This window comes from Oryctolagus cuniculus, chromosome 12 (genome assembly GCF_964237555.1).
Source record: "Oryctolagus cuniculus chromosome 12, mOryCun1.1, whole genome shotgun sequence".
Taxonomy (NCBI): Eukaryota; Metazoa; Chordata; class Mammalia; order Lagomorpha; family Leporidae; genus Oryctolagus; species Oryctolagus cuniculus.
Window position 1 is genome coordinate 30,845,675 of NC_091443.1, and position 19,447 is coordinate 30,865,121.

The 19,447-nt window shown below is 42.1% G+C and overlaps 2 protein-coding genes across 21 annotated transcripts in view; both read right to left on the reverse strand.

The window, feature by feature from the left end:
• Positions 1-14,338, reverse strand: part of PRPF39 (pre-mRNA processing factor 39) — a 46,110-nt gene extending 31,772 nt beyond the window's left edge. For 4 of the 8 annotated variants that reach the window (XM_008269551.4, XM_008269556.4, XM_070053715.1 and 1 more), the window contains exon 1: positions 4,233-4,370. The gene's annotated coding sequence lies outside the window, so the exon portion shown is untranslated. Of the gene's footprint in view, positions 1-3,851; positions 3,988-4,232; positions 4,371-14,294 lie in introns of those variants that run through there. The other 4 variants (XM_070053714.1, XM_070053716.1, XM_070053712.1 and 1 more) reach the window with 3 other exon arrangements.
• Positions 14,339-14,647: 309 nt separating this feature from the next.
• TOGARAM1 (TOG array regulator of axonemal microtubules 1) overlaps positions 14,648-19,447 on the reverse strand; it is a 76,771-nt gene continuing 71,971 nt past the window's right edge. For all 13 annotated transcript variants that reach the window (XM_070053706.1, XM_070053703.1, XM_070053701.1 and 10 more), the window contains 3 exons: positions 18,262-18,481; positions 17,054-17,140; positions 14,648-15,790 (listed from right to left, as the gene is read on the reverse strand). In XM_070053706.1, the coding sequence (XP_069909807.1) occupies positions 15,525-15,790; positions 17,054-17,140; positions 18,262-18,481 (573 nt within the window). In that variant the 3' untranslated portion in view covers positions 14,648-15,524. The remainder of the gene's footprint in view (positions 15,791-17,053; positions 17,141-18,261; positions 18,482-19,447) is intronic.

A 19,447-nucleotide genomic window follows, 5' to 3' on the forward strand; every position in this document is an offset into this window, starting at 1 on the left:
TTTTCTACCACTCTTATACTCCGTCAATTAGTTTCAGCCACAATGACATCTAGCTGTCTCTCAAACACACCACTCTCCAGCCTTAGAAGCTCTGTACTGCTCTTACCTCTGTCCACAATGATCTTCCAGATACCTACATGGCTCTCTCCCTTACCTCCTTTAAGCCTTTGTTGAAAGGCCATCTTCTCAAAAAGTCCTACCTAGGACACTCTATTTAAAGTTTTAGCTTGTTCCCATCTCCAGTACCTTGTTCTACTTTTCCCACCATTTATCCAGATTTATCATATTGTAAACAGTGAATAATTTTTTTACTGCACCCTGATACAAGAATTAACCAGTACCTCCCCCACCTTTTTAAAAAAGATGTATTTATTTATTTATTTATTTATTTTAAAGGCAGATGCAGAGAGAGAAGGGAAGAGAAAGACGGAGATATCAATCTTCCATCCACTGTTTTTCTCCCCAAATGGCCGCAGTGAGCCAGGCTAGTTAGGAGCCTGGAGCTTCTTCCAGGTCTCCCACATGGGTAACAGAGGCCCAAGGACTTGGGCCATTTTCTGCTGCTTTCCCAAGTGCATTAGCAGGGAGCTGGATTGGAAGTGGAGCAGCTAGGACTCAAACCCACTGCAGGTGGTGGCTTAACTTTCTGCATCACAGCTCAGGCCCCAACCAATACCTTTCTATCCACAGTACTATTACTATGGCTTGGAAATTATCTCCCCCACTGCATTAGTAATTTTCAAATTGCAGGATGCTTCAGATGACTTGCTTTTTCTTTTTTAAATGGGAAACAGAAATGAAAAAAAAATTTATTACACTTTGCACATAGTGAAAGTATGTTTTGGGGCCAGCGCTGTGACACAGTGGGTAACGCCAGTGCCTGCAGCACTGGCATCCCATATGGGCACTGGCTGAACTCCAAGGTTCTCCACTTCCAATCCAGCTCCCTATTAATGCACCTGGGAAAGCAGCAGAAGATGGCCTAAGTGCTTGGGTCCCTGTACCCACATTAGGAGACCCAGAAGAAACTACTGGCTCCTGGCTTCAGTCTGGTCCAGCCCTGGCCGTTGTAGCCGTTTTGAGTGAATCAGCAGATAGAAGACTCTCTCTGCCTCTGCCTCTTTCTCTAACTCTGCTTTTCAAATAAATAAATCTAAAGAAAGGAGAGAGAGAGAACATACTGTTGAAACACACATAAGTAAACCATTGTGTGTATTAGGATGTTGCAATAAAAAAAATTAATCGCTGTACTACTTCTACAGATAAACTAATATTACTAGAATATTAAATTCAGTGAAAAAATGGTTCTGTTCACTATTTTATCTCTATAACATAAAATAATGCCTGGTCCAAAACAGCATAATAAATATATCTTGGAACAAGTGATATATCCACTCCCAAATTAATTTTCCAAATGAATTATTCTTATAATAGTTTTCCTCACTGCCATTTTCAGAACCCACTACATTCTTCATGTGTGAGCCTTGATACAAGCTGTTCCCTCAGACTAACAAAATTCCTTCTCTTGTCAATTCATCAAACCAGTAGATGCTTTGTAATACATTACACTCATAAAAAATTTGCTTGATAGGCATAAAGTATAAAAAGGAAATATAACAAATTACAAAGTGAGCATGCAGTATCTAGGAAAATATCAATCTCATAATATACATATATTTGACTTTTAGTATAGTTACCATATACATTAAACATTTGACTAATAAGTAAGCACACAATCTTAAAATTTAAAGAGTCTTTGGAGGATGACTTAAACGGTCAACACTTATTTAAAAACGTGACATTTGACTTAATACCTTTTATTTACTTTCCATAATACCTCTTATGACTGTACAAAAATTACACTACTGGGCTGAGTTGCCTAGCAGTTAAGAAGCCAATCAGAACACTCGTGTTCCACACTGGAGAGTGAAGTGTGTTGTATAACCTGCTCTAGCTCCTGAGTCCAGCTTCCTCCTAATGCAGACCCTGGGAGGTGGTGATGATGGCTCAATTAATAAGACTGCTACCACCCACTTGTGAAACTTGACTGAGTTCCTGGCTCCTGGATTTGGCCAGGCAGGCAATTTGGAGAGTGAACCAGATGATAGGTGCTCATTCTCCGTATTGTCTCTCAAATTTAAAACATAAAACAATATTTGTTGTGGGGCTGGCACTGTGGCCCAGCGGGTTAACGCCCTGGCCTAAAGTGCTGGCATCCCATATGGGCACCAGTTCGAGACCTGGCTGCTCCACTTCCAATCTAGCTCTCTGCTATGGCCTGGAAAAGCAGTAGAAGATGGCCCAAGTCCTTGGGCCCCTGCACCCATGTGGGAGACCCAGAAGAAGCTCCTGGCTTCAGATTGGCTCAGCTCTGGACATGCGGCCATTTGGAGAGTGGACCAGCAGATGGAAGACCTCTCTCTCTCTGCCTCTCCTTTCTCTGTGTAACTCTTTCAAATAAATAAAATTTTTTAAAAAATATTTTTAATTTTTTCATAAACAGAGCAATATATAAAAATCTGCAGTTCTTAATAAAGATTGAAAATCAAGAGTTTAGGTGTTGCAAATCAACTAGCTTAGCAGTTCACAAATTACTTTGTGCCTCATCCACTGGTAAGCTAATCTGAGGATTCAGAATTTCAGAAAGAGGCTATCACGCCATTGATTTCATGAACCATTTTTGTAGGTGAAGTAAAATGTTCACAGGCTGACCTGTTTTAGACTTGCAAATATTAAGTCCTTTTTAATGTTCCAGAAACTGGACTTCAAAAGTTCATGGAAAATACATTTGTGAAAAAACTACATAAGGATTTTTCTTTGCACAAATTTTTCTTTGCACAAAACCAAATTATTAAATTCCATTCTCCACAAACTTTTTGAAGTACACTTACATTTACACAAATGCCTGCAGCACCTTCAGATATTTGAAAAAAAAAATCTACCATTTGCCTGGATCTAGTACTTTCTTCCTCATTTGGCTAGTGTAATGAAAAAGATTCTACATTTTACAGAATTATAAGTTAACATACCACAGAAGGTTGTTCTTTCTCTTGAAAACAATATATACACACCATTTTAACTCTGACTTATAAAATCCTTTTAGTTTTCAAATGAAGCAAAAAAGATGCCAAATATGAGACTTAAATTATGCTTTTCTATACTTAATTCAAAAAATCTCACATCACGTACTAATTAGCCATCTGTAGTCAGCCCCTAATCATCTCAGCTTTCACAACCTAAGAACTAGTCTTTAGTAGAACTCCTTTCCAGCCAATGAGAGTGGAAAGTTCCAACTTTTGCAATTCTAGAATGAGGTTATAAATCTGAGAGGAAGAAACCTGACAGTGGTTGCTTGTGTATGTTTTTTTTTTTTCCCAATCCACTCAAGCTCCCAAGGAGCTTCACACTTTCCCATAGGAAACTTGCTTTAAGTTCCACCCTCTCCAGCTACAGAAAAGTCTGAAAAATTTCTCAACAGATTAAAATGCAATATATAGTTAAGTTTTCTAATAGAAGTCCACAAGAATCTCAAACTAAAAAGTAACATTTGAAAAGGCATAAAACCGTATAGTACCACAGCGTCATCAGTAATACATTAAGCACTACTATTTTTTAACTTCAAGTATTATTCATTCACTTAAAGATTTGATTTTGGAACACAAAGAACACCAGTGCCGGTCTCTGGTTGCAAAAGGTAAACATTCTTTAAAAGATCCTACTAGGATCTATCCCACCCTGCCAAAGGCTGCGGCTCATCTTAGGAGCACTGTGACTCAGAGTCCCAAAAGTGTTGCTTAGGTAGTCACGACGCGGAACGCGCGCCCCGCAAGGCACCCAAATGCTTTACTCACAAAATATTTATTACACGCTCCCAGTCCTCGGGCAGCTCCCAAAGGGCTTCCTCCACTTTCAGCCGTCCGGGCCACAACGAGGGGCTTCACACACAGCCCCGAATGTCTTTCCAAATCCAGGTAAAGGAGGCCCCACTCTTCTCCGCCCCACCGAACTCACCACCAGTTAAGAGGAACGTTTGCTCTAAGAAACCTCGCCCCGCTCCACCCAACAGGTGGGGACGGAAAGAAACGGACAACTGGGCGCCGAGTCCCAGCCAGGCCTCAAAAGCACGGCGGGAGGGAGGCCGCGGCCACAGCGCGGCCTGAGGCACCGCAGGCCCCTTCCTGCCCCGACGCTAACCCCCTCCGGCCAACTCCAGGGTCTCCGTCCCAGCTGACCTGACGATGGGTGCCACTCGATGCCATGAGCCGAAGCCTGGACCAACCTAGCCGACGATGGAACGCCCACCGCCTCAGTCTCCACAGCCACCGGAGCAGCCGCCACCAGCGCCACCGCCGCCTCGTCTAAGGCACGGTACGCATGCGTCGCTGTCCGGGGAGGCGGAAGAGTCACGTGGTGCTGCAGCGCGCAGGCCTCGGCCGCCCGGCGCTGGAGGCGGCTGCTGCTCGCGCCAGCCCCGCCCGCTGGCGAAGGCGCGGACGCTTCGCTCTGGAAAGCGGTGTGTAAGGCGTTTCGCACCGAGTGTAAGCACCAGCCGCGCCCGGAGACCCGGCCCTTACCAAAAAAGTCAAATATCGATATTTTGGTTTGAGCAGATCTTCTAAGGTTTTTACGATTGCCCCGGTTTTCCTCCTAAAAACTTACCTGAAAGTGGGTAGTCATTGAGTCTTAAACCTCCACGTTATGGACGATAACGTGGGTCTTGAACGCACCCAGGTTTCCTTAAGAAGAAACAGCCGTGGATTTAGGGGATTGGGGAACTACTAAAGGGCTATGTGAAATTATCCTCTGGACAAACGGAGGCAGCTTTGTGTTGACAATCTTAGTTCTCGGCCACACTCCCATCCCCGCCTTAAAAATATGTATTTGTTTCTAATCTGGCTATTCCCCTTTAAGATTTTTGTTAGAATTGTGTCAGACACGTACACTCTTATCATGCAATCTCTTGTTCAAGGTTCAGTAATATCACAGTTGGGCGCCAGCTTCCTTTTCTGGAATCTGACTACTTGTTGAAACCTTTCTGTATAATACTGTTTTCAGTTCACAGCCCGGTTAATTATAAATCCCCTCCGCAGCACCTTTGCAATCAATCTTCTTCCCTTCTACCTTTCTCTTTCATCAAACTGCACCTAGTTGTAGCTGTCCTTTTCCATTAGCTTCTTCTTCCCCGCAAGCTAACTCCTTAGGAGTCTATGACCAGGTGGCCATAGTTTTTACAGGTGCAGTGGGCAGCTTTTAATTGCTTACTATGGAAGGAGTAGGCCAGGGATGCTTTATTGGAAAGACAGGCCAGAGTTTGCTACAGGCACTTGAGCACTCTCAGTCAGAGGTTTTACTGACCCAGCTGACTCCACTCTTTTTCTTGCAGTCCTCCTAAAGTGACTTCAAATTCTTCATCTCTAATTAAGATTCTGTTCTTATTGATCTCAAATTCTTCATCTCTGAGATTCTATTCACATAAAATCTAACTGCTGCTTCAACTTTCTCCACTATAGAGTCATTGTTTCTCTTTACCTTCTTTTCTACGTCTTAACTCTCAAGCCAGCGCTAGTGCTTGCTTTTTCCCATTTATAAGAAAACTTTAGGGTGGGAAATACAGTCTTTCATCATCACGCCAGAGACTTCTAACTCCACAGAACTCACTGCTCCCAAAGTACTTTTATGTATTTAAACTTTTCAGTGTGCTTTGCCTTCTGCCTGGAATGTGTTCCCTACCACTGAAAACATAAATTTTAAAAATTCATTTAAGCTTCATTGATTTTTTAAAGATTTATTTATTTACTTATTTGACAGAGTTACAGACAGAGAGAGGGAGAGACAGAGAGAAAGGTCATCCATCTGCTGGTTCACTCCCCAAATTACTGCAGTGGCCAGAGCTGGGCCAATCAGAAGCCAGAAGACAGGAGCTTCTTCCAGGTCACCCCCCGTGGGTTCAGGGGCCCAAGCACTTGCACCATCTTCCATTGCTTTCCCAGGTCATAGCAGAGAGCTGGATCAGAAAAGGCGCAGCCAGGACTCAAACCGGTGCCCAAATGGGATGCCAGCGCCTCAGGCGGAGGCTTAGCCCACTATGCCACAGCACCGGCCCCCAGCTTGACTTTTAAAAAATATTCTATAATAAAACAATTCTAAGGTTTGGGAAGAAGATAAATACTATACCAAGTATTTTACCGAGTTTAGTGGTAGTGAGCTCTAAAATACAACATTTATTTATAAGTTTATTTATTTTCATTTCTTTGAAAGGCATACAAACAAAAAGAGGGAGAGACAAAGATCTTCCATCTACTGGTTCGCTCTCCAAATGCCCACAATAGCTGGAGTTGCACCAGATCATAGCCAGGAGCCAGGAACTCAATCCAGATCTCCCAGTGGGTGGCAGGCAACAAAGTACTTGAGCCATCTCTTGCTGCCACCCAGAATGGGTATAAAATATGGTATTTAAGATGCAGTTACCTCCAAAACAGAGGGAACAAATTAATAGTGTCATTAGTGCATTTCATCCATATGCTCATGCAGATAAACTATGTTCTCTTTTCCTATCCTCTGGAAATGTACCCTTATAAATGAAATCAGTGAGTTCACTTTCTCCCTGGTTTCTGGCTCAGTATGGCCAACAGAGATCCTCACAGAATGGACAGCGGAATGAGTCAGGGTATTTACTTCCCCATTACCTCCTTTTGGGAATCTCAGCACTGATCAAAATGATCCTTTGCATTTCACTTTCTTCAGGCACTAAATAGCACATGGTTCATTTAATTTACAGAATATATTAAAGGAGGGGTAGATATTTGACACAAAGGTTAAGTCGCCTCTTTTTCCAGTCCTGGCTACTTCTTCCAATCCAGTTTCCTGCTACTGCATACCTTTGGAGGCAGGAGATGATGGCTCAAGTACTTGACACTGCCACCAGTGTGGGAGACCCGGATGGAGTTATGGGCTCCTGATTTTGGCCAGGGTCTCTGTCTCTCTGCCTTTCAAATAAAATGAATTTTAAGAAATTAAAGAATGTATTTAGGGAATGAAATTAGTTCATTTGCCTTATAAAGAGATGCATTGCTAAATAAATTGTGATGGCACTTCTATTAAAAACATTCTGATGCTGGTATTTGGTGTTTCTCTTTACTGGTAAAGCAAGTAAAATCAAAACAATGGTTACTAGAGATTTAAATCCAAACACAACATGAAGCTTATTCCCTCTCGCTTATTATTTGGTCTTTAAGACTTAGTTCAAATGGCAGCTCCTCAGCTCAGCCTTCTCGAGAGTTATTTGGATCGCACCTGGCTCCTATTTCTGGAAAATTTATTAAACTATTCACTTGTGTTATGTTTTCACAGCTATATAACTGTCCAAATGAGATGCTTATGTTTTCTTCTATCTTTTTATCCCCTATTTCCTTACTCTAGGTCTTTGTGTTCCCTTTCACAGAGTTATGAAACTGTATCTATAATTTATCTTAGATTGAACAAGTCTCAAGGATCCTTCTAGGAAAAGGAAAAAATTATTTTAGACTAAACAGTTGAGTTTGAGGTATACTTCCTTCTCACTGTGGTCTGCTCATGTTATAAGAGATCAACTCTGGCTTGTGTGGCTCCTAATGGAACAAAGAAAAGGCAGGCATTGTAGTACCATCAGTTGAGTCAACACTTGGGCCACCCACATCCTGGCTATTCCATATTTCTGATCCAGCTTCCTGCTGATGAGCATCCTGGAAGGAGGCAGATGGCTTTGTTGTCTGGGTTCTTGATTCCTGGCTTTGGTCTTTCCCAGTCCAGGCTATTGTGGGCATTTGGGTAATGTACCAGTGGATAGATCTCTCTAGGGTTGACACTTTGGTGTAACAAGTAAAGCTGCAGCCTGCAGTGCTGGAATTCTATATGGGTGTCAGTTCAAGTCCTGGCTGCTCCATTTCAGGTCTAGTTCCCTGCTAATGTTCCTAGGAAAGCAGCAGAGGATGGCCTAAGTCCTCAGGCCCCTTCACCCATTTGAAAGACCCAGTTGAAGCTCCTGGCTTTGACCTGGCCCAGGAGTGAACCAGTGGATGCAAGATCTCTCTTTGTAACTCTTTCAAATAAATTTTTAAAAAAGATTTATTTATTTATTTATTTGAAAGTCAAAGTTACACACAGAGAGAAGGAGAGGCAGAGAGAGAGAGAGAGAGAGAGAGAGAGATAGTGTCTTTCATCCTCTGGTTCATTCCCCAATTGGCCTCAACGGCCGGAGCTGTGCCAATTGGAATCCAGTAGTCTGGAGCTTCTTCTGGGTTTCCCACACAGGTGAAGGGGCCCAAGGACTTTAGCCATCTTCTACTGCTTTCTCAGGCCATAGCAGAGAGCTGGTTTGGAAGTGGTGCAGCTGGGACTTGAAACAGAGCCCATATGGGACGCCGGTGCTGCAAGTGGTGGCTTTACCTCGTAGCATGATATTATTTATAACTATTCTTCTTAAAGCTTTAAGTTTATGCAGATAATATGAACACATTCCACAAATAATGAAATCCTGGAAGAAGTTCCTGGCTCCTGATCAGCATGGCTCCGGCCAGTATGGCCAATTGGGGAGTGAACCAGCGGATGGAAGACCTCTCTCTCTCTGCCTCTCCTCTCTCTGTATAACTCTTTCAAATAAATAAATAAATAAACAAAATCTTTAAAAAAAAAAAAAAACCCTAATCAACATAAATGTGACATTTAACACAGTGTGTTTTCTCCGGATTCCATTGACTTCTACAGCAGACCTTTCTTTGATTTGGTCACTGACCAAACCCTTCCTATGTTTGGAGAATCTCCTCCTTCTGAGGTATAGCCTACATTCGATTGTAGAAACTGAAATTGCAAGCCGGTGCAGCGGCTCACTAGGCTAATCCTCCACCTTGCGGCGCCGGCACACCGGGTTCGAGTCCCGGTCGGGGCACCGGATTCTGTCCCGGTTGCCCCTCTTCCAGGCCAGCTCTCTACTGTGGCCAGAGAGTGCAGTGGAGGATGGCCCAAGTACTTGGGCCCTGCACCCCATGGGAGACCAGGAGAAGTACCTGGCTCCTGCCATCGGATCAGCGTGGTGCGCCGGCTGCAGCATGCTGGCCGCGGCGGCCATTGGAGGGTGAACCAATGGCAAAGGAAGACCTTTCTCTCTGTCTCTCTCTCTCACTGTCCACTCTGCCTGTCCAAAAAAAAAAAAAAAAAAAAAAAAAAAAGGCAGCAACAACTGAAATTGCAGATACTACTACTTTCCTAGTCCCCTTTCCACACCACAAAGGTAAGCATGGGGTCCTTCCGCCAAGTCTGTTTATCCCGTAACAGAATCAGAAACACATTCATGAAGTTATGAGTGACATGTAGACTTTTTAGGTAATGGTCTATGCAGAGGTAGCAGCCACATCCATTCTATAGATTCAGTAGTGGTAGCAGTTTAGGGTGGCAAGGGTGTCTTCCCCACACTGGCTCTGCAGTACAACTTAGACATTCTGACAATTTAGCCTCCTAACCTTACAAAACTATAAGGAATATTGTCTTACATTTTTTTAAAAAATTTCAAACGATTTTATTTATTTATTTGAAAGTCAGAGTTACAAAGAGATAGACTTTTATCTGCTGGTTCACTCCCCAGATGGCTGCAATGGCTGGGTTTGGACAGGCTGAAGCCAGGAGCCAGGAGCTTCTTCTGGGTCACCACTTGGGTAGCAGGGGCCCAAACTCTTGAGTCATCTTGCGCTGATTTTCCCAGGCTGTTATCAGAGAGCTAAACAGAAAGTGGAGCAGCCAAGGCAGGAACTGGCACCCATAAGGGATGCTGGCATCTCAGGTGGTGGTTTCACTTGCTATGTGACAACACCAGTGGCAACTATAAGGAATTTAGAGATGTGGGGAGCAACTCGGACTAGACTAAGTTACTGGAATTAAGACTTATTCTATGCATCTGCTCTCCCACAATATGGTGCTGAGAAGGGAGTAGCAGCTTCTATGCAGCTGCCTCTCGCCAATTTGATTGACTGAGCTGCAGGAGCTGATCTTGCTCCTGATTGGAGGAGAACAGCATACTCGGCGTGTGGGTAGCAGAGTTGGGATTGGTGGAGGAGGACTATAAAGGAGGAGAGAGACAACATGCACCGGGGAACATCTGAGGGAACACCTGTGCAGCCCCTGAGAGAGCCGGCCGGCGGTGTGCCGCTCCCCTGCGGAAGTGGGGAAAGTGGCTAGGGGGAACCGCCCTTCCACGGAGGTGGAAGGGTCGGTAGCCAACCCAGGAAGAACCAGCAGCAAACCCGGGGAGGGCCGAGCAGACAAAAGAACAGCGCAGGGTCCTGTGTCGTTCCTCCATGAAGAAGGGGAGCGACATAATGGTGCCGTGACTCGGATAGGAAACCTAGGAGGGAAGAAACGGGAAGAAGTAGGAAAATACCGGAGAGAGAGACTAGCAAAGAGCCTAGGGAAAAGCCGGATGGAAAAGGTGCCGGAAGAAGCTATTGAAAGCCTAGGCATAGACTCAGATACAGACTACGGGGGGAAGCTGGGAGAAATCTCTAAGGTCGAAAGCGAAAGTGAAAGCTAGAACAAACAGACTCGGATACGGACTGTGGGGAGAAGCCAGGAGAAATGAGGGAGGAATATTGTTGGAAGAAAACTTAGGGAAACATACCGGGTAGAGAAAAATGTTAGGGAAATTGAAGCTGCGGGGGCAGGCCGAGGCGGAAACGTAAGCCAGCTTGGAATTCTTCTAGTCAGCCCGGGAACAAAAGGCGAAAAGCTAAAACCAGAGGTGGACGCGTAAGCCAGGTTGGAATCCGTCAGATTAGCCCGGGGAGCAAAAGACGGGAAGCCAAACCGTGAGGCGGAAGCGTGGGCTAGGTTGAATTCGCCAGGTTAGCCGGGGAACTTGGATTGAATGCCAGTGGCAGAAACGTGAGCTAGGCTATGTGATTCGCGGAAGCCGCCGCGTGCAGAGAGAACACGGGGCGTGAATAGATAGGGAATGTGGGGCTAGTGCGAGGCCGTGGTGCGGGCGCGAAGGGGCGCGGAGACCGCGGAGTGCGCGCACGAAGCCGGGAAGCCGCGCAGATGAGAGAAGCACGGGCTGAAGCGGCTCAGAGCCGGGAAGCCGCCGAGAAGCAGCCTCGGGGCGGGCGCCGGGAAGCCGCAGGGATAAGAGAAACAGAAGTTTAGAAGTAAAATGAGAGAAATAGGAATGCTGGTAGATAGAAGTAAAATAGGAGAGATAGGAATGCCCGGAGATAGAGAAATAGAGAAAAATAAGGCCTCCCCTCAACATGGCTATGAGAGAGCTTGGATTCGGTCTGCCTGATTAGGGAGGTGGTGAGCACCTGTGGGCGGCTAGCAGCTTATGCGCCGCAGGTCACCGAAGACAGGCACGAATTAACATCAATAAGTCTCCCCACAATACCGCAATGAGAAGGCTTGGATTCGGTCTGCCTGATTAGTAAGGCGATAAGCACCAGCAGGCAGCTTGACCAGAGTATGAGCTGCAGGTCACCGAAGATAGGCACGAATCAACACCAATAAGTCTCCCCACAATATGGCAATGAGAGGGCTTGGATTCGGTTTGCCTGATTGGTAGGGCTTGTAAGCACCTGCAGACAGTTCTAGCAGAGCAGAGCATGCGCTGCAGGGCACCGAACACAGGCATGCATCAGCACCTAAAAACCTCCTCACAACATGGCGAAGAGAGGACCCGGATTCGGTTTGCCTGATTGGTAGGGCTTGTAAGCACCTGTTGGCAACTCTAGCAAGCAGAGCAGAGTGTGCGCTGCAGGGCACCGAAGACAGGCGCGTTTCAACGCCAAAAATAAAAAGAAAGGGGGATCTGTGGGGAGCAACTCGGACTAGACTAAGTTACTGGAATTAAGACTTATTCTATGCATCTGCTCTCCCACAATATGGCGCTGAGAAGGGAGTAGCAGCTTCTATGCAGCTGCCTCTCGCCAATTTGATTGACTGAGCTGCAGGAGCTGATCTTGCTCCTGATTGGAGGAGAACAGCATACTCGGCGTGTGGGTAGCAGAGTTGGGATTGGTGGAGGAGGACTATAAAGGAGGAGAGAGACAACATGCACCGGGGAACATCTGAGGGAACACCTGTGCAGCCCCTGAGAGAGCCGGCCGGCGGTGTGCTGCTCCCCCGCGGAAGTGGGGAAAGTGGCTAGGGGGAACCGCCCTTCCACGGAGGTGGAAGGGTCGGTAGCCAACCCGGGAAGAACCAGTAGCAAACCCGGGGAGGGCCGAGCAGACAAAAGAACAGCGCAGGGTCCTGTGTCATTCCTCCATGAAGACGGGGAGCGACAAGAGATCCATGCATAAAAGGGGTCTTGCAAAAGTTCATGAAAAATAGTTATTATGAAAAATAATGTGGGTGAGTGTTTGGCATTTGAGATATTGGTTGCGGTGCCTGTGTCCCACAGCACAGTGTCTATATTTGATACCTGTTTCTGATTCTGGACTCCAGCCTCCTTCTAATGCAGACCCTGGGAGGCAGTGGTATTGGCTCAAATAATTGATTTCCTAACATTCATATGGAGATCTGAATTGAGCTCCTGGATCCAAAATTCAGCCTGGCCCATTCCTGGTCTTTGCAAATTGTGAACTAGTGGATGAGAGGTCTCTGTCTCTCCTCAAATAAATAGATAAATGTAATTTATTAACAGAAAAAACTATGCATTTATTTCAACATTTTTTGCACCCCCAAAAATGTTTTTAATTCAATTTTCTATGAACTTTTTGAAGTACCTTCATATCGGTAAGTAGAGATACTGTACTTATTTTATAGTCAAGCTTTTTAACAATGTGAACATTTTTGTGATTAGTATTTAACAGTGTCTTTTAAAAAAAAACTTTTAAAGATTTATTGTATTCGAAAATCAGGGTTACAGAGAGAAAGGGAGGGAGAGAAAAAAAGAGAGAGGGAGGGAGGAAGGGAGAGAGAGAGAGGTCTTCCATTTGATGGGTTCAGTCCCCAGATGGCCACAAAGGCCAGGGCTAGCCATAATGAATCCAAGAGCTTTATCCAGGTCTCCCACGTGGGTGCATGGGCCCAAACACTTGTGCATCCTCTGATGCTTTTCCAGGCCATTATCAGGGAGCTAGATGGGCAGTGCAGCAGCAGGGATAGGAACCAATGCCAATATGGGATGCAGGCAACTCAGACAGCGGCTTTACCACAATGCCATCCCCAACAATGTCATTTTTTAAATACTATATGATATGGAATCCATTGTGTAAATACAACACTAATTTTTTCTCTTTTTTTAGTTGCAGTGCTGATAGGGCTAAACTTCTAATTATCATTACTTATAAAAAACCCCGTTATTCCAATTCATCAGGCTTTCAGGTTTTCTTGAGTTATTTCAATCAGTGATCTGCTTCTAATTCTTTGGCTTTTGGTTTGGAAAACAGTTCTTGATGTCAGAATGCCAGACTTCTGAGGGCTCTATATCAAGAAATTACTAAGGGGGCTGGCACTGTGGTGTACTGGGTAAAGCAGCTGCTTGCAGTGCCGGCATCCCATATGGGTGCCAGTTCGAGTCCTGGCTGCTCCACTTCTGATTCAGCTATCTGCTATGGCCTGGGAAAGCAGTGGAAGGTGGCCCAGGTTTTTGGGCCACTGCACCCATGAGGAAGACCTGGAAGAAGCTTCTGGCTCCTGGCTTTGGACAGGCACAGCTCCAGCTGTTGCAGCCAACTGGGGAATGAACCAGCAATAGAAGACCACTCTCTCTCTTTCTCTCTCTCTGTGTAACTTTGACTTTCAAATAAATAAATAAATCTTAAAAAGTTACTAAAATGTTGAAAATCTTTAGGCTTTGAGTTCTATTACACTGATGGCCGATTTTTTTGTAATAAAAGACAGCATAGAGATGACTAGGAAATTATAACCATTATTTGAATAATGTATATCAAAAGAGGTTAACGCAAAATTTAATGACCATTTCAGTGTTGCAACTGAGTTGTCATTTAGGTGTTGTCAGAGGCTTGTTTCTATGCGGTATGAGTTAAGAAAGCTTTTTATATTTTTAAAGGTTATAAAGTGACAACAAAAAATTAGATGCCACAATCTTTCTGTGGCTTACAAAGTTGAAAAAATTTTCCCAGTACACAAAAAATTTGCCAACTTCAAATCTGAGATTACAGTTTATCATATATAAACTACACAATAACATATACTTGGAATAAAATTTAAGTATTTTAAAGAGTACATGTAATTATAACAGTACTTAGAAAAATTAATAAAGTCTTTAATCTCTTTTCAACTTAGCTTCAAACAACAATGAAACTCACATTTCTTCCTCAGAAGTTATGAATGAATACAACTGGTTAGTGACCTAAGAAGTGAAAAAGTATAAACAGAATAATAAAATTTTAGAACAAGATGGGACATTAAAAATCACCTAGCCCAGCCTCACATTTATGTGATGAGAAAACTTAGGCCCAGACTTGGGAAGGAACTTGTCCAAGATCATGCAGTTAATTTCTGATAAAGTTAGAATAGTAATCCAGGTCTACTGTTAGGTCACTAAAAAGTCAGTATTATATCAAGTTGATCAAGTGAAAACAATAGGTTTATTACAAAGTATATTTTTTCCATTTTAACCTATATGAAAGTTGGAAAAACAGGACACCTCTCACACTTCTACAGAAATAAATCCTTTTATTTTATAACATTCCTTTTCTTTTTTTAAAGATGCATACAGTACTTACAAGCCCATGAATTCTGAGAAAAGCTACAGAAGACCTGGCACTATTTTTGAGAATTACATAACTGGGCAGCAAAATAACACCTTTATAAATGTTGACATATAGAAATAAAATTTAGTGTTTGTACACAAAAATAGGGAAGTTACATTCAACACGTTTTCTTAAACGTGCATTTAAAATGTTTAATGTTCTCTAAAACTTTGGTCATCATGCTTTATTGTAACTTGTTAAATTTCACAATTATGTAGATGATTAAACCCAAAAGGTAAGCAAATATATGACATAAACACAGCAGCAAAAGCAAGCTAATACTGCACAATTATATTAGCGTACTGATTAAGAAATACATGTTTTTAACAAATAGCACACAAAACTTTGTTGGTGATAACATAGTTCAGTGACTTTTTTTCCACTTCATAAAATAAAGCTGAGTAATGAGACATAGCAGAACATGATTACATAATAAAAAGTATATTTTTAATTACAAATCTAATTGTAAATATTGGGTAACAAACTGCAGTTTCTATAGAATAGTGCAAATGAGCAGGACTTTTCTCAAAAATATTAAAATTGGATTCATTCCATGTGCCTCAGATTTCATATTGGGTTACATTAATTATTTTGAGTTTCTGTGTTATGGGTACAAATGTAGTGTTGATATAAGACAGATACATACTCATAGGCTGCAAATAAAAATAGCTACTGATTTAACTTACTAGATGTGAAGTGCAGGCACTGAAAATGTAACTTTAAAAAAGTTCCATTTGTCATCATGTAAACAGTTTTTTTATCATTCCATATTTCATTAAAGATTCATAATTCATTTAAAATTGTCATATCAAGCAAATCCTCTAAACTCTTTTTGATGTGTGGTGGCTGAGATGCAGCCTGATTTAACAGATTCTGACCCATCTGTGCAAAAAGTGCTTTAGACAATTTAGCTGTGGCTGTTCGTATATTTCCTCCAGCTCCAGGGAGAGAGCCACTATTTGTCATGTTCCCTAAGAGATGCCACAGAACCACCAACACTTTCTGTTCTGTGGCATGGGGCTTCCTTTGATAAAGTTCCATAACAATATCTGAAACACAAAAAATGGTAGAGTAAGAGTTTTAAAAAAAGTCAACTTCTGTTATTTAATACACATTGAAAACACATTAAATTTCTTTCCTATGCCATTTGTCCTAAAAGTTAGGCTTCTTAATATACAGTCACAAACTTTCCTCCCAGAGATTGGATCTTCAAATATTAGAATTCCAAATATGATGATTTAACCAAAAGATAAAAAAACCATACTCAAAATTCATTTCAGTATTCTCCAAAGGTAGTTAAATAAAAATTAATACATTTTTAAGCCATGGATCATTTGTCAAACATGATTTAAAGATAGCAGTTTCTTATGAACACTGATATTTTATTTTAATATCTTTTTTTCCCCTATATTACTTTTACTAACAGAAAAAAAATTTTTTTTTTATTTTTTTTTTTGACAGGCAGAGTGGACAGTGAGAGAGAGAGACAGAGAGAAAGGTCTTCCTTTTGCCGTTGGTTCAGCCTCCAATGGCCGCCGCGGCCGGCGCACTGCGGCCGGCGCACCGTGCTGATCCGATGGCAGGAGCCAGGAGCCAGGTGCTTTTCCTGGTCTCCCATGGGGTGCAGGGCCCAAGCACCTGGGCCATCCTCCACTGCACTCCCTGGCCACAGCAGAGGGCTGGCCTGGAAGAGGGGCAACCGGGACAGAATCCGGCGCCCCGACCGGGACTAGAACCCGGTGTGCCGGCGCCACAAGGCGGAGGATTAGCCTAGTGAGCCGCAGCGCCGGCCACTAACAGAAAAATTAAACACATACTGGAAGAAAGGTTAAAATTCTTTTGAAGAAAATATTTTGGGTAAAATTCTTAACACTTTATGTGGCATTATTTCTTTCTCATGGGTTACGGCATTGAATTGGTAACTGTTGGGGCTGGCATCACGGGGTAGCACCAGCATCCCATACGGGCGGCCATTCAAGTCCTAACTGTTCCACTTCCATTCCAGCTCTCTAATAATGCTCCTGGGAAAGCAGTGGAAGATAGCCCAACTACTTGGGCCCCTGCACCCATCTGGGAGACTTGGAAGAAGTTCCTGGCTTCCCCTGGCCTAGCCCCGGCCATTGTGGCCATTTAGGGAGTGAACCAAGGAACAGAGAAAGAGATCTCTCTATCTCTGTCTCTCAATCTTTCTCTCTGTAACTCTTTCAAATAAATAAATCTTTAAAAAAAATTAGTAACTATCCTGAAATTTAATGAGTTTATCCTTAGTTACTAAAATATTTCTTTAGAAATTAAAATTAAAAAGTATTTACCAGCAAGCTTTTCTGTCATATCCTGTTTTGCTTTTCCATTTAAAAACTGAGCTTTTGTGCAAAATGGCTGTAGAAGTAAGTAATTATCTAAACAAAAGAATAATACAGAAATACTTGTTAAAAGAATAGTAAGAGCTTAGATATTTTCCATTACATAGCACTGAGTGGAAAAATTACTTATTTCTGGAATGCAAATAAAGTTTTTAAAATCTACATATTTAATATTGACTTAGAATTCTCTATAAAACCTTAATGGAGTAACAGTCTTAATAGCAAATGAGAAACAAAATTACCTCAGAATATTAAGGAGCTATTATATGGTAAGAAAAAGAAAAAAAAATGCCTATGTATCCTTTTCTTTTTTTTTTTTTTTAAGATTGATTTTTTTATTTGAAAGTCAGAGTTACACAGAGAGGGAAGGAGAGGCAGAGAGAGAGAGAGGTCTTCCATCTGCTGGTTCACTCCCCAATTGGCCGCAACGGCCGGAACTAAGCCAATCTGAAGCCAGGAGCCAGGAGCTTCTTCCAGGTCTCCCACACAGGTGCAAGGGCCCAAGCACTTGGGCCATCTTCCGCTGCTTTCTCAGGCTAAAGCAGAGAGCTTGATTGGAAGTGGAGCAGCTAGGACTCGAACTGGCACCCATATGGGATGCCAGCACTGCAGGTGGCAGCTTTACCCCCTACACCACAGCACCAGCTCCTGCTCCACTTCTGATCCAGCTTCCTGCTAATGGCCTGGGAAAGCACTGGAAGATGGCCCAAGTGCTTGGGCCCCTGTCACCCAATGTGGAAGACCCAGATAAAGCTCCTGGCTCCTGGCTTCAGTGTGGCTCAGCCCTGGCCCTTGTGGCCATCTGGGGAGTGAACTGGTGGTTGCAAGATCTTTCCCTCTCTATCTCCCCCTCTCTGTAACTCTGACTTTCAAATAAATAAAGAAATCTTTTTTTAAAAAAGTCATATATTTAAATAAATGATTCATTTTAAGTTCATTTTTGTATCATATGTGAGACTGAGGCAGAAAAAAAGAATTAAACACAAAGAGAAATCAATTTAATGTGGTAGTATTTCATCAATAAAAGTAAAATACTATTGAGGAACGAAGAAACTTTATGACAAAAATCGAGTGATGAAGATTTCAGCATCATAAAACAGGTATAAGAACCAAAGTATAAAAGTAAAAAAATAAGAGTGCCAAGTAAGATTTCTTACCTACGTGCTGACTCAGTGCCTGAACAACATTTGTAGCAGCATTATAGATGCCTGGATTCTTGGAATTCAGATTGTTATCTACTATTGCAGGAATTAGCATGTTGATCACAGGAGATAAGTGGTCTCTAAGTAAAGGAATCATTTTATGCATTGTTTCTAGAGCCACCAAATTTACTTTGCTATTGGAATCATGAAGTCGAGATTTGAAAGCATCAAAGATCTGAAAGTAAGTTGGTAAATTATTTAAAGTAAACTAATATTTATAGCAATTATATGTAAATTCTCTTGTATTTGTTCTACTTCACTGTTTAAACACAAACAACATCCATTTAACCTGAACTTAGATAATAGGAGCTTTATAACAATTTGGATGCTACTCAAATCTTTTTATGGGAAAAAGAAAAGGTTCTAAAAGTCACATCAAAAAGCATTGAAATAAATTAAGACTGAGAACTGTGGCTAAGTAATCAGATGACTGACTCACTGTCATGATAAATATGCTGTGCTCTGGAAAGTGTAATAGCTTAGTCAAGTCTAAGAAAGGTGTCTGTTTTGGTCTAATTGTAGCAGAGATATTTTATTTATTGCTGAGATTGCACTAGTTTCAGTTTAGGTTTGTTATGAGAATTTAGATGTATTTTCAAAGTTAAATTCTCATTATAAACTCTTAATTTGGCTACTTTAATTATTCCTTGTTCTTCAGAACACTAAACAATTCAATCATGTCAGGTGAGAGAAGCGCTACTGTGTAAGTTGAGACTATTAACTACTAATTCCTAACATTACAATTTTTTATGTAAAGAATGGTAATTCCAAGAGATTTTTAATCAACAAATATCAGAAAATCTAACTTTCTGGTTACCATCACGTAGTAATGTACTTTTCTGAAAACTAAGAGACAATGTATCAATGGAATTAAAGAGTAGCTATGTATGTTTGCCAAGTTTAGTGCATAACATACAAATTTAAAATGGAATTTGATTGATAAATTACTAACAAAATTAACATAGCTAAAATCTGATGAAATACAGATAACCTATGCTCTCGTGCTATGAATATTTAGTAATATTTCCTTTCTTTGCTTGTTGTCTTCCAAAAAATAGATATATCAATTGGTTCATAGAGATTTCTGACCCACATAAGAAAAGCTTTAAAATCTAAGGGCTGATGTTATGGCACAGTATAT